This window comes from Hydra vulgaris, chromosome 09, assembly GCF_038396675.1.
Source record: "Hydra vulgaris chromosome 09, alternate assembly HydraT2T_AEP".
Taxonomy (NCBI): domain Eukaryota; kingdom Metazoa; phylum Cnidaria; class Hydrozoa; order Anthoathecata; family Hydridae; genus Hydra; species Hydra vulgaris.
The window spans coordinates 44,368,621-44,385,000 of record NC_088928.1 but is presented as its reverse complement, the minus strand read 5'-3'; the positions used below and the strand labels follow the sequence as shown (position 1 = coordinate 44,385,000).

At 25.5% G+C, this 16,380-nt stretch overlaps 1 protein-coding gene across 4 annotated transcripts in view; it reads right to left on the bottom strand.

The window, feature by feature from the left end:
- The window catches only part of LOC101241452 (uncharacterized), a 148,106-nt gene that overhangs the window by 20,419 nt on the left and 111,307 nt on the right, over positions 1 to 16,380 (bottom strand). For all 4 annotated transcript variants that reach the window (XM_065805837.1, XM_065805839.1, XM_065805840.1 and 1 more), the window contains 3 exons: positions 14,146 to 14,895; positions 3,251 to 3,376; positions 2,777 to 2,980 (listed from right to left, as the gene is read on the bottom strand). In XM_065805837.1, the coding sequence (XP_065661909.1) occupies positions 2,777 to 2,980; positions 3,251 to 3,376; positions 14,146 to 14,895 (1,080 nt within the window). The remainder of the gene's footprint in view (positions 1 to 2,776; positions 2,981 to 3,250; positions 3,377 to 14,145; positions 14,896 to 16,380) is intronic.

The window sequence follows — 16,380 nt, the reverse complement described above, 5'->3', positions numbered from 1 at the left end:
TTAAGTGCGCTCTGTCTTAATTATCTAACGAATTTGATTAAAACAACTGATATAGCAAGACAAACTTTGAAATATAAAATAAACAAAGTTATGCAGAATTATTCTCTTTAGATAATTAGATTAAACGCCTTATAAATTGTTTAATCCTCCTTTATCAAGTGCATCTTTGTCAATAAATATTATTTCATCTATTTGTATCATTCTGCTGTTTTACAAGAACTAGAAATGCATATCAGTAAAGAACATGTTACTGTGAAATTTATGTTGCTTTATACAACTGTGAATCAAGTACTTTGTTTGAAGTTGATGAAATGAAGATTGATGGTTAAGATTTTGAACTTAAATTAAAGAAGTTTTTAACAGTTTTCAAACGTTTTTAATAGTTTATAAAAGTTTTAAACAATTTTTAAAGTTGGGACCATATAAACTTTGATGTTAGTTTTGGCAAAAAGGTATAGCTCCTTTTTTCTGGAGATAAAGGTGGGAAGTATACAATATTACATTTTAAAGTTATCAATTCTAAATCATCATACACAGTAAGGTGATAATTTATTTTGTATGTATCAGGGTTCAGATTGTCGTGAGAATATTACCTTTATTCTAGGGCATTATGCCAATAACATTAAAAAATTCAATCATCAGATTTTAAATTAAAAAGCAAAAAAGTTTAGCTGTTCTTAGATGAAAATTTTAATTGCATCTATGATGTACTGGAACACCAGGGTTATGATGCTAGCTTCCCTAGTTTTACAAGGCTAGTTGAATTATAATATTTAAGAATATCTTTATGTCTTACAAACCAGCTAATTGTAAAATCCTAAGAAGAACAAAAAAAGCTCTGAAAAGGGCTCACAATGACAATTTATATATAGGTAGACATGGTATAAACTTAAAAAATTCTATGTAAGTTTTATTGCAATTTTCTTTATAAGAAATTTAGAAAATGTAGTGCATCCTGTTTTGCATATTATATTAGGAATAGTGTTAAAGCTGTATAAACTATTTTTAAAGGAATACAAGACTTTAGATTGTCAGGCTTTTATCTTTTTCTGATAGTGAAGATGTAAGAAAGAGTGAAATGCGAGCTGCTAAAAAGTGTTGAATATTCTCTCACATCAGAAGCCTTGACCTGTAAGCGTAATATGTGATATAGAAAATTGTGATTGCTTAGGATGTCAAGGTAAAGATAAAAAAAGTCTTGATGCTTATATTTCTGAAAAAAATGCTTTTAGAAAAATGCAATGTGAAGTTTTAAATGTGGAATAAACTTGATTGGAGATTAAGTGTGAAAAAAATAATAAGAAATGAAAACAATATAGGGTCTCATGATTAAGCTCTTCTTCAGGCCTTTGATGATAGTTAAGCCACAAGTTTACCAAGGAAATGTATTTGCAGGTAATCATTGTTAAATAGTTTTAAGTAATAATATAAAGAAAGAAATTTTTTTATGATGCTGAAACATAAGAGATTTTTAATTATACAATATAATTTGCGTTTGTGCTTCATGCTTGCTTGTCTAAAGGAAACATCACTCAAAAAATGTATGAGCATATTTTTTAATGTTTCACTTTTTGCTAAACAACAAAACAATAGAGATGTTGATTGGATAATGTCTGCGTAGCTGCGTAAATAAGGAGTTGTAAATAATCATTTTAAAAAAAATTGCAATCAGTTTAAATGGCACAGCAAAGCTATTAGGAAATCGGCCAAAGTGCAAAACTGTGTTGTGTGTTATAAGTGTAAAACTGTGTTGTGTATTAAAAGTGAAAAACTGTGTTGCATGTTAAAAGTGTAAAACTGCGTTGTGTATTAAAAGTGCAAACTGTGTTGTGTGTTTTGAGTATGAGGAAAAAAATTTTTTAAAGAAAAAAACCTTATCTTGTTTGTGGTCAGAGTTTTCATATACGAATAAAATAAAAGATTTATAAAGAAATTTATTTTTAACTTTTGATTATTGGACTTACTGTTTATTAAAACAATTTTTTGTTACCTCAGGTATTGTAAAAGTTACATAAATTTTAATAGCCCTTCCTTTTAAAAACTTTTTCAAAAAACAAACAAGAAATGTTCTCTTAGAAATATTTGTGTTTTAAGTGGAAATTTTTTTAATACAGTGATTTGGTTTTAAATAACCAAATATAAATAAGAATTAAGAATGACAAAAAACAAAATCACAATTTCAAAAATACTTATTTTAGTTCTTTTTTTCATTATTTAACATTAAAAATAATATAATTTATAAATTGAACGGATGTAAAACCATCAAAAAGTTATTTACTTTTATAATAGTCTAATATATTCACAACAAATTTCATAGAAGGTAAAAATAAATATAGAGAAATTACGGAGAGTCAGATTAAACTTTCATACTTATGCAAGGACTTATAAGGAAGTTTTGGCTTTTTAAAGATTAAGTTTTTGAAGAGAGAGTGACCTAAACACGTACATCCAGACATAATGAAAAAAAATCACACATGACAAACAACAGTGACATGAATAATAAGACAATAGTGACCAAATGAAAAAATAATAGTTATAACTAAACATCATTAAGTCTTAAACAAGTTAAGAAATCTAAAACAGAAAAATTACTTCTGCACATTTTAACAATCATTATACTACTTTTTGTTAAAATATAGCTACTATTAATTGTCGTACATCAAAAAGCTGTACATTACATTGTAAGTACATTATAAGTAAGCTAAGTTAGATATTACATTGAGCAACATGTTAATTAATGCTTGCCATAAAAAAACATACTTAACAAAACACTTACCATTTAAATGAGTATTTTCTTGTTGATATCGTTCAAGTTGGAGTTTTAAAACTCTCTTTCTCTCTTCCAAATGTAAAACCTGACTTTCAAGTCTAACTTTGATTCGTTCTAATGATATACAATGTTCTTCCCATTCTCTTGTGGAAGCATTACCACTAGGTTTTCGTAAATCAGTTAAAATTTGTTCGAGTCTTTTTAAACGAGCTAAAAATATTAATTATCAAAAAAATATTTAAAAAAATGTATAAATATTAAAAGACAAATAATAATTTTGAACATTATAAACATAAAAGTTAAAACTTCTTGTTGGTTAAATCTGGTTAAATCTTATATTGGTTAAATCTGAATATAACTACGATTATTTATCAAAATAACTCTTCATATTTTTAAAACTTTAAACTAAAAACTGTAAGTTATTGTAAAACAGTGTAAATCATTTTAATTTATTAACTAATTAAAAAAAAAACATCTTACACAACGAATCTTCATTTTTTTTCTTGAGTTGTTCTATCATTGCATTTTGTTCAATACGATGATCATTATAAACAGAAATATCTTTTTTTTTCAATTCAAGAAGATGTTCAACATGATTTACTTTGTCTGTTTTAAAAATAAAAAAATATCAAATAATAAAAATATTTATTTACAATTAAATTAAAAACAAAGAAGAAAAGAATTACAGCAAATAGTAACAAATTCATCAGGATTTTAAGTCAGTTTCAATGCCTTCTGCACCCATTTTTTACTATTTATATGAATACAGGTTACTTATATAGTTGAAATTAAAGTTCCAAATTTTTTTTTTCAATCAATTTTTTGTTTTCAGAAAACTTTTTTGTTGAAAAACAACTGTAAATCAAATTTAACCCCTTTCCTCATAGAGTATCGTATATGATAAAATTTAAATTTAAGGATAGTATCGTTACACACATTGTGGTTTCAACAATATATTATAATGGTATATATTGTTAAAAGCTTATTTACAAGATTATCCATAAATCTTTCAAATAATCTTGTTATATAGACTATATTTTATTTTTAAACCAACAAAATGGTGATTGGAGGCATTAAACCCTGTTAAGAAAAGTTTTTCAACTAAAATATGTTCATACAATCTAAAAAAAATAAGATTAAAAAGTTAAAATGGATATCTGTATCACTTTTTTAGTTAATTTGAAGTTTTTCAAGTTAGTAAGTTTTTATCATTATGCATATTTTTTTAATTTATTTTTTATTATTATTATTTTTTTAATAATTTATTTTGATTAATTTTTTATTTAATATTATTTTATTTAATAGTATTATTTAATTAATAATATTTTTTAATTTATTATTTAATATATTATTGATTAATATATTATTATTTGATTAATTTATTTTGAGTAATTTATTTTTGTTTTGATTTCTGTAGCACTCATTAAATAGTATTGTAGTGGTCCAGCAAAAGGATGTCATATGTCTTATATTGGTGTTCAAACTGATGCTGTGGGCATTAATTTGAACACCAATAGTAGATAGTATTTGTTACATTGACCAATAGTAGATAGTATTTGTTACATTGACCAATAGTAGATAGTATTGTTACATTGATCAATAGTAGATAATTTTGTTACATTGACCAATAGTAGACAGTATTTGTTCTCCATGTAAAGTTTATAACATTAGGGTTTTACAATAAATTCTGTAAGCATAAACTGCCTGTCAACCTAATTATATAATACTTGACAATTACAGAGTTTGTATAACTAATAGAAAATAAAATGTGGATTAGTCATAGAGAAGCCATTCATTTCTTAGATGATTGTCTAGAAGCAGCTTAAACATTTTTAGAGATAACACTGATACAATGTCATTAGGAAGAGAGTTCCATTCATTTATTATTCATAGAGAAAAAAAGTTCATATGTAATTTTAATCATGAAGATTGTTTTTTTAGTTTATATACATGACTATGAGTAATAAATTAACTATCTATTTAAAATAGACTTCTATCACTATTGTTATTTTTGCACCATTTATAGAGTTGATTAGTTCTGCACGAAGTAGCCTGTATTTTATAGTTGTCATATTTAACGCCAACAACCTTTGTTCATATGGTAGGTCATATAATCCTTTGATTCATTACGAAGGTCTTCTTTACACATTTTCTATTTGCATTCTCCATTTTTGAGACCATGTAACACAAGTGTCAATGTCATTTTGTAATTTTTGTGCAGATTGAGTATTTTCAATAGAACAGAAGAATTTGGTATCATCAGCGAAAAGAGCAGTTTTTGATTTGATTACTTCAGGGATATTATTGACATATATAATAAAAAGTAACGCTGAAAGGACGGAGCCTTAGGAAACCCTATTTTTAACGTTTTTCAAAAAGTTTTTAATCCAATATAGCTTGTGGTATAAATGATCCATTTATACCATAAGCTATAAGTTTAGAAATAAGAAATTTATGTGGAACTTTGTCAAAGGCTTTTTCAAAATTGAGATAAATGTTGTCGATGGGACTATTATTATCAAGTGATGTTGTCCAATTATTAACTACAGTTAAAAGGTTAGTTAAGGAGGAATGATCTGGACAAAATCCATATTGGTGTGGACTTAATAAGTTATTGTTAATCAGGTGTGTCATAATATGATTTTTAAAAATTTTTTCAAACATTTTTATTGAAGTACAAGTTATACTGATAGGTCTATAATTAAGTGCTTTGACCTGTCTCCTTTTTTGAAAATGGGTGTAATTATTGCGTCTTTCCATATTTGGGGTATTGATCCACTTTCAAGGATTTTGTTAAAAATAGTAGATAGATGTTTAGACATTTGAAAGCACGTTTTCTTAACTATTATTGGGTCTGGTGCTTTAGATGACTTTAGACTTTTGAGGTATGTTTCAATAATTTCTGGACTTAAATCAATATTGTTTGATAGTGGATTTACATTTGTATATGTTAGGTCAAATGGCTGTATTGCTGCTATTTTTTGTTTGAAAAAGTATTAGCAAAATAACTATTGAATAGATGAGCTTTATCTAGATCAGTAGTTGCTACAATATTATTGTATTGGATGTCAGGGAATGCTTCTTTGTTTTTTCTTTTTGATTTGACATGCAAGTAAAAACTTTTAGATTTTGGTCTATGTCTCTAGCATATTTTTTTCAAATTCAATAATTGCTTTTCTGCACGCTGTTTTGTTTTGTTTCGGTAATGCGGTACTCATTATATGTTTCTTCATTTCTGTTCAATATATATTGACAATATTTCTCTCATTTAAGTTTAAATTCATTGATTATTTGAGAGTCAATCCAATTTGAGCGTTTTATATTTTTAAAGTTTGTTGATACTAGTTTTAAGTTTATTGAAAAGGAGTTGGTCTTGCTATTGTTTTCATTGTTACTATTCAGTGATCTGTAATATAAACTTAACAATAACTAAGAAGTTTTTATTGTAATTTTACAACTGAGCAATTCAGATGGAAATATATCTAGGTTTATTAGGGATGACTTTAGTTTGCTATGTATAAATATTGCTAAACCTCTTCGGCAAGAACAATTGCTGTGATTTGTATGTAGTAAGTAATTTTCAATAGCAAATTCAAGATCATTAACTTCAACTTTTTTATTTTTAGGCAGAGTTTCTGTTAAAAAAATAATTTAAGATTGTTTACAATTTGTTTGATTATTAATTTTTATTCCAATTTAACATTAATCCAATTTTTTATAGTTTTTTTATACTTTTTGTTTACAAAAATTGAGGTTGATGACTTTGTTGCGCCTAATGCACCATCGAAAAGGTGAGTTTGGTTCACTTTTTAGGAGTATTTGGGTTTTTTTATTTATTTCTTTTCTAAATTGAGAATCGTTTGTCTTTCGGCAAGTGTCATATCTAGATTAATGAAGATATTTGCATATTTTATGTTTTTACGTAATTACCTAGAGGCAAGTAAAACTTTATCGCGTTCACAGTTTTCAGGAAGTATAGCAATAATGAGCAGAGGAGTTTTTGAGTCTTTTTTGTTTTTAATCTTGTTATTTTAATAGGTTTTTACCAATTTCCTTAAATATCTGGTCAATTATTTTTTTATCGTTGTTGTTTATTTAAAGTTCATTTAAATTATTTGATTCTGGAATTCCAAAAGCGATAATGTTCTTTTAACACTTTTTTTTCTCTTCCTGTTCAGATAACATATAATATAGATAATAATATATAATATAGATAATATAGTTTTAGTAATTGAGTTTACAACGATAGCTTTTTTTGCAGATTTATTTTTGTTATAAAGATTTGACCAAAATGTAGCTGAAATATTTTTGGTTTCTTTTTTCAATTCTAATAATTCAATTCTTTTTATAAGTCTTTGAATAGTTTCATTTTGATCACATATAATATCGGATAATTCTGAACAGCTTAGTTTTCCTTGCTTAATCATGAATATTGTGATGACGTTGTGTCAATTTTATGAAATTAGTAATAAATAAATAATAATAATGTAAAATAACAAAATAGTAACAGGAACAATAATAACAACAATAGTAAAATAAAATATACAATTTAATAAATCTCAAAGAAAAAAAAATATTTATCATATTATATTTATTATATTATATAAATTTTACAAAGAAACAAAATAATATATAGACTAAAAAATAAATAAAAAAAGACAATATAGAAAAATAGAGAAGTTAAAAAACAAGTAAACAAAACAAAAAAAAATTAAGAATAAAAATTAGCAAACAAAGCGAAAAAAAAAAAAATTTAGAATAAAAATTTTAATTTAGATAAAATAAAGAAGTTAAATTAAGTTAAATGAAATTAAATTAAGAAGAAATTAAGTAGAGAAAATAGTAATAATTATGTTCTTACAAATTCAGAAAAAAATACTTAGCTTATCACATTGAATGCGGATGCGATGTGTGATTTTCGGGTACTTTAGCTCCCTGACTCCAATAAAAATGTCTAAAACTACTTTTGAAAAGTGAAAAAAAGTATTGCTGTGGTTCATGTGATATATTATTGAAAATCCAAGAACGTTACAAGGTTTTATGGTGCACCACGAAACATTGTAATTATGGAGACATCCTAAGAGTTGTGAAAACCATTTTCATATGGTAAAACAGTTACTACTAGAGTTATGTTTTGAAAAAAAATTATATCATTTGATATCATTAGCAGGGCTCAATTTAACAATCGGACATCGGATATTATCTGGCTAAAACCTCAGACTGTCTGATCAATTTAAAAAATTGAATATTTTGACCAACAGGAATTAAGTTCTACAAAATAAATACCTTATTATTGAAATAACTAAAGAATAAACAAACAATTCCTTACGAAAAAAAAAAAAGCTTTAAAATAAAACTAAAAAAACTTGAACTTTTTTGTAAAAGTTATTCGTAACAATTTTTTTAACTGCATTTAAGTTGTTGAAACATCAAAACGCTGTCATCAAATTGTAAAAAAAAACATCACTAAAATATACAACACTGAATTGAAACTCTTTTATTTAAAAAAAATCTGCAATGAAATATTCTAAATAGTAAGGAAAGAAACTTCACTAGATAAACATTAAATAAACTGAATAACATGACACAGATTTTGATTGCATAACTCAGTTCTGTAAAACCATAAAAACTATATTTTTTTAAATTTGATCGGACACTGTCCAACCCAAACAAATTTTAATCAGACATTTTGTCTAGGGACTTTATAAAAAATTAAATTGAGCCCTGCATTAGGCTTGCATGGGGTCAAATATTGTGTTTTTTTGGTGACTAGAAGATAGGAGTCGCATAATAATTTAAGGTTTGAAGGAATTGATGAAATTGAAGGTGAGACATGGAAAAAGAGCAAGGAATTGATAAAAAAATTTGTGAAAGAAAAACTTGATATTAAGCAGTATATCCAAAGTATGTTAAGTGTAGATCGAAAGAGCAGATCGTACAATACATCATCATTGTAGGAAGGAAGTGTATATCGAAAGAGCAGATTGTACAGTACATCATTGTACAGGGAGAAAAGATAACGGTAAAGGTATTACAAGGAGAAGAACTATTGTGGTGAAATTTCTAAACTTCAAGGATCGCAAACTAATTCTAGAAAAATACAAAAAAATGAAACTCTGGAACGAATATGTCAACATTAACGAAGATTTCATCGAAAGAACTATAAATATCCATAAGCAACTCTTCGCCGAAGCCAAAGAAATTCGTGCCACAGGTAAATACGCTAAAGTGGTTTACAATAAAATAATCATTAAGTCCTAAAAGAATAAACTCTTTATCTTTTTTTTTTTTTTTCAAAAATAAGTGGCTATGAAAATGGCTAAAATTATTAACAATAACTTTGAAAAAACTTTTGAATTTTTTCAAAGTAACTATTTTAACTTAGACGATGAATCTGATAGATATGAATTATTTTAACAAAATTAATGCACCTGAGTTTGAATGCTCTTATTTTTATCCAAATAAAACAAGAAATTATTTTAATATGGAACAAAATAGTGATTATTTTAATGTCATCTATGTAAATATTCGGAGTCTAAAAAAAAAATTTGAAAATTTTGAAAATTTATTATGCAAAACAGAAAATTTTTTTAACATAATTTGTTTAACGGAAACATGGTGTTCTAAAGAATTTTTTGATTCTAATTCTAAAACCTCTATCTTCCAGGTTTTAATTCGGTTTTTTTAGAACGTAAAGTTAATAAACGAGGAGGAGGAGTACTTTTTTACATAAAAGAAAGTATTCTTTATAACATTAGATGTGTTTCTGATGAAGAATAAGAGATTTTAACAATTGAAATTATAAACAAAAAATCTAAAAATGTTCTACTAAGCTGTTGTTATCGGCCTCCTACTGGAAGAACTGAACACTTTAGCAATTTTTTAAAACAGGATTTGATAGAAAAAATTTAGAAAGAAAAAAATATTACATAGTAGGGGACTTTAATTTGGACTGTTTTGAGTATAATAAAACCCAAAATATAAAAAAATTCTACAACGACTTATTTGAAACGGGAACAATACCTATAATAAATAAACCTAGAAGAATAACAAACCATTTATCTTCTTTAATAAATAACATTCTAACTAAAGATTTTTTTAACAAGCTTAAAAAAGGTATTGTTAAAACAGATGTCTTAGATCACTTTCCTATTTTTTTTTTGTATAAATACAAATTATAAATCTCCTGAGTAAAAAAAGCGTGTATACAATAACAATTATTTGAAATCTTTTAAGGAACAAAATTTAAATCAAAACTGGAGCAATATTAACTTCAATGATGATATAAACCTGATCTACGATTCTTTTTTGTTTATTTTGTTAAAAACATTTAAATCCATATATGACGCAAAATTCGTGAAATAATCTATAACGCCAAGGACGTATCATGTCCTTGGATAACTAAAGGATTTAAAAAATCATTAAAAGTAAAACAAAAACTGTATACTACATATCTAAAATATAAATCAGTCAATCATAAAAATAACTACTTAATTTATAAAAATAATTTCATAAAACTCCGCAAAAAAGCAAAAAGAAATTACTACTTGGACTTGTTTGCAAAGCATAAACATAATTTAAAGCGTATTTGGCAACTAATGAAATAGATCACAGGAAAAAAAAAGAAAAGTACAATATCAGTACCAAATGCAATACAAATTAAAAACAAATTATTTAATGACCCTAATAAAATTGCTTTTGAATTTAATAAGTTGTTTTTTTCAATCGGAACAAGCTTATCAAATAAAATTCCTTATCTTAATGACAAATCAATTGATGAGTTTATAACATCATCTAACTTAACTTTAAATTTTTCAAACCTAACATACAGCGAACTTGAAGCAGCATTTAAATCATTAAAGCGGAATAAGGCAATTGGGGCTGATTGCATCAATGGAAATGTTATAATAGACTCCTTTGACATTTTGAAAGATTTACTCTTTAAAATTTGTAAAGCCTTTATTGCTCAAGAATCCTTTCCAGACTCTCTAAAATTAAAAGCAAAAATTACTCTTATTTATAAATCAGGTGACCATTGTAACATTTCAAATTATCATCCTATTTCAGTTCTTCCAGTTTTCTCTAAAATACTAGAAAGAATAATGTATAACAGAGTCTACAATTATTTTGTTGATACTAAACTTTTATATAATAATCAATTTGGCTTCCAATTCTACTGAACACTCAGAGTTCTTGTAGACAAAAACTTATCCTGGAAACAACAAATCGATAATATCTCCATGAAAGTTGCTAAAAGTATTGGAATTATATATAAAGTTCGACATATGTTAAATAAACAACAATTAAAACAACTATATTATTCATTTATCCACTACCATTTAAATTATGAAAATATTGTATGGGGAAGTGCGCACAAAACTAAACTAAAATCTCTTTATCAGCATCAGAAACACGCAGCTCGCTTAATTAATTTTCTAAATCATTTTTCAAATTTAAAACCACTTCTGAGAGAAATGAAAGCCTTAAATGTATATGAACTAAATGTTTATAATACTTTATGTTTTATGTTTAAATCATTTATCTCCTGATGTATTTATAACCTTTATAATGCAAAACCCATAAACAAATACAATCTTTGCAATGGAAAAAATCTACAAGAATAAAATAGTTATGCCAAATTTTGATTTGTCTTTGAAATGGACTTTAACTTCTTCCAAACGAAAATTAAAAGAAGTTATCTTTTCAGCAGAAAATACTTTTTCTTGTTTTTAGTTTTTTTGTTTCATATATTTTATTCAGTATATTTATATTTTAAATGCACAGTTATATATAGTTTATGTTGATTTATTTTTATTGGTTAATTTGATTTTATTGTTATTATTATTGTATTTGATATTGTTAAGGGCTTCATGATAAGATTGTATGGTGTTCTGAAAGTCCTGCCGATTATATTTGTAATAAAGCTATTTTGTAATTGTAATATTGTAATATTTTATAACTGAAGGCAAATAAATTTACAAAAAAAAAGAGAAAGTATTATTAGATTAAAATTCATTTTTGAAATTCAGACAGTCAAGTGAAATTCAAACTCACGTAATAAAGCTTTTGGTTTTGGCAATAATAAATAAACGTAATAAAGCCTTTGGTTAAATAAAAGGCACCAAAACATATGATTTCATCTTTCCAACTAGTATAACAAAACACTGAATTTCTGCAATTCTTTTTAGAAGAAACTGAAGATTAGAACAAAGAAACAAAGGTGCTTTATAGCACTTTAAAACACAGGTGCTTTATAGCACTTTAAAATTGTATCATCAAACATTGTGTTAAACTCAGTACTCAGATGGTCTAGCAAAGAAACAGTGATAACCAATTTATAATAACTTGAAATGCAATTTTTAGGCTTCAAAGCATATTTGGAGGTGTTGATTAACAATATTTCTAAGTATAGAAACAAAATCTTTTAATGCTTGAAATAAGATTCAAACTATAAAAAATATCCTGATTACTTGCTTGCACAATCGTGTAATTAAAAAAGATATATTAAAAACATATCTTGTTATACACAGTGCAAAAATATAGAATCAAAATTTGTTATTAACTTCAGTAGAAGAAGCAGTAACAGAGGTTGCACCATTAAATATTCTATTGACATATTATTGATATTAAAAAAACTTTTGTAAAGTATCAAAGCCACGATTTCATATTTTATAACATCCAAAAAAAATCAGTAACAGCTTTAATTAAAATACTAAATAAACAAGTTTTTCCTTTATGTGGTTCATAATAGTTCCTATTATGATTGACATAAAGGATAAACCCTATATGGCTTAATAAAAATTTATACTTTATATGTCTAAAATCTAGATATAGACATTCTTATTGCTTGCCACAAATGCTTAATTATCAAAGAAAACCAAGGTACAAATACTAGTTTTTATCGATGCAATTATAAACAGCTTCTTCTTGTAATAACTCTGCCTTCCTTTCTTGGAGAATACTGTGATATAAAAATTTTTACACAATTGTTATAATATTTGGTCGCCTAACTTTAAAGAAAATGATGTTTTTCTTTAACAGACTAACTTTTTCTTTGAAATGCTATATAAACTTGTAAATTAAGCGACATTTTGAACTAATCAACGGACATATTTTATGTTTAATAAAATCTAATAAATTTAATAAAACACAAATTAAGCAGGGTGTATGTTAATGGGGAAGTCCGAATTTTATTTTCCATATTTAAAACTTTTTCCCTCCTTATTTTTAATTTTAAATGCAAGTTATTAAAATGATACGCAGTCTATTGTAATAAAACTGGGGATGTCCATTGAAATATTTTGACATATACTTGTTACTAATTAATTTTACCTCCTGATGATAGTTAAACAATAAAAATTGATAAAAATTTTACTCGGGTTGTATGTTAGAAGGGAAGTCCAAGATTTATTTTAACTAAAATAATCATTTTGATTTTCTTTAAACTAATGAAAGAAAAAATTTAAAAAATAAAGTTCAATATAACAAAATAAAATAAGGTATGTCAATTCAAGTTTCTAAATAAGTTATACAACTCAAAAGTTAGTTTAATCTCCATCAAATGATTGTAATTTTTTTTTTCAAATAATAGCAAAATTATTAAACCGAAATACTATTATGTTTTTTGGTTTTGAATTTTTTTCTAATTGTTTCAGATAATTAACCGTGCATAATATGTTTAGTTTTTGCTGTAGTTTAGTTTTAATAGTTACATATAGTAAAAGTTTTTTCAACAATATAATCAAGTTGAAAAATTTTAACTTTTTTGGGTAAGTCCAATGACGTAGCAGACATCCACTAGACACGCCCCTGATTATAGCATTAATAAATATAATAATTGTTACGGCAACTTATAGCCAATACAATAATACTTATAACAGTAGCAATAATAATAAAATAACTGATATGATAATTATATTGTAACAAAGAAATGATTGTACAGTTTCTCTGGTTAAACCAGATTTACTTACAACAAAAAGTACAAGTAGGGGTCCAGTAATAAAAAACAACCAATTTAAAGTATTAAATAAGAAAGGTGATCATTGTTCCACTTACTTTTTTTTTTTTAATAATTCACCTCCCCAAGGTCGAGAAGGCCACTACAGATGAGGAAGCTACTTGTGATTATAACCCTCTCTCAACTCTATAACTCCAAAACACAAACCTTGATGAACAAGGCCGCAGTGCGAAGAAACAAGTTGACTACCTGGAACTTGGATTCTCTCACTTATGAAGCGAGCGCTTCCAAGCTCATAAAATTAGAAAAATTACATAGGAAAGCATAATAAATAACCTGAATTTAATGAAGTTTAGCATTGTGCCTTTCTAGGTAAAAAATAGAACATAAATCAGCACATTAAAAAAAAAAAAATTACCTATTAATTCTTCTTTAGATAAATTGTCATACTTTAATAAATTAACTGCATTATTGAACAGTTGGTTTTCTTTATGTACAACTGAAGATAACTGGGAATATTGTTCAGTAAAATTTAACTGGTTTTCCTTTAGTGCCTTATTAACTTTGTTAAGAGATTGTTCAAGTTCAATTTTAGTTTCTTCTAAACTTTTGACTTTTTGTACGAGGTCATTGTTTCTTGATATGACTTCATTATGAGTTTCCAATTTTTTGTTCAGTAAACCAATATCATTTTGTAGTTCTTTTATATGTTTTTCATGTTTATCTATGATTGTTATTTGTTCATTTTGTTGACATTCTAAATTTTCTTTTGCAACTAAAACTTCAGATTTCAATACTTTATTTATTTCTGTTATTTGAATATTTTCAGCTTTTAACGCTTTTAAAGTACTCATCAAAACCTGCATCTCTGCTTCAACTTGATCACATTTCCGTTCGTAAGCACTTTTTGATAACTTGCATTGTTTGGCGCAATTTTCTTGCTCCTTTTTTAATGCTTCCATAAGGTCATGGTTTTTCGTTTGAGTTACCAAGAAATTATGTTCTATATCAGAAAACTTATTTGTCATTAAAACAAGTTCTTCAGAAATCTGATTCTTCTCATTAGAAAGCTGATTACTTTTTACACTAAATTCTTTGTTGATATCAATAAGTTCTTTTATTTTCTTTTGTTGTTCAAATATATTTTTATCGTAACTTTGAGTGAGATCTAAATTAAAAATATGAACATCAAATAAGTACAAGTTGTAGCAACATACAACACACATTACTATCAGTTACAGCAGCAGTTAAAACAAAGTTTACTAATTTAAAAAATCTTTCAATTGTTTTGCATTTGTATATTTAAGTCTAAGTAACATTTGTTTCTAAATTCAGAAAATTATATTTATATGAATTATCTATTATAAATCTTTTTACTGTTAGATTTATAATATTTATTGTCACACTGATAAAGTATGACAATAAATATTATTATAAACAATTATAAATTTATTTATAATTGTTTATAATAATAAAAATTTATTATAAACAATTGTACAGTGATCATCCAGGTTATATTTTAAAAATCTGGAAAACATTTTGCGAAAAAAATCGGAATTTATTTTTCTTTTATTTGTCTTATTTTAAATTTAATCAAAAAATCTAATTTCTCAATTTTTTAGAAATTTTTCTTATTTTCTGTTTAAGTAATGACAAAAAAAGTTTAAAAAAAATATATATATATATTGCAAAAATATATATTTCAATTTGTATTTATGAAAAACATTTTGGAAATCAAAAAAACTAAGAGTTTAAAGAAATATCCAAAATTCCAGATTTATCAGGGAAAAAGATAATCCATGAATACTATTAAATATTTACAATGTGATTTAAACAAAAAAGAGAATACTTTGTTAGATTTGTGAAAAATATTTAGTGATTTGTTTTAAAACTGTTTATTTTTATTTTAAACACCAATTATTTTAGAACATATATACCATAAGAAGACCATAAAAAGTAAAACAAACAAAAAGAAAAGAGAAAATTTAAGTCAAGAAATTTTATTTGAATAAAATGTTTAAAAGTTTATTCTTATTATTTGAGATTTGTATATAAATACCCAATTTACCAAGATTTAAATATAATCTTATTAGCGCAAAAAAAGTTAATAATAAGGGTGGTAGTGACCTGATTATTTACATAAAGGAATACTTGAAACTATTAAACAGGTATTGCATCTCTGATTGCAATAAATACACAGTCATGGATTTATCTCAAAGATAGTTTCCATCAAGTGGTTGATTTCCACCAAATTCCACCACAGTTTTCATCAAGTGGTAATATTTTAAGATTAACATTATTTTATGACTCAAGAATGTTACCGTCCAGTTTAACATTTGCAACAGAATGTTACTGTCCAGTTTAACATTTGTAACAAGAATGTTACTGTCCAGTTTAACATTTGTAACAAGAATGTTACTGTCCAGTTCAACATTTGTAACAAGAAAACATCCTAGGTAAAGGGTCAAAAACATAGATACATTTTATTAAGAAGACTTTTTATTATTAAAAACAAAAACTGTTTGTTCTCAGTAATTAACTAGAATTAACTAACTTAACTTGTAAATTAATTGAGTGTACTGCAATTCCAGCAACAAGACCCAAGCATTAATGAGATGAAGTGAAATTACTTAATTTGGAGGGAGTTAACTGG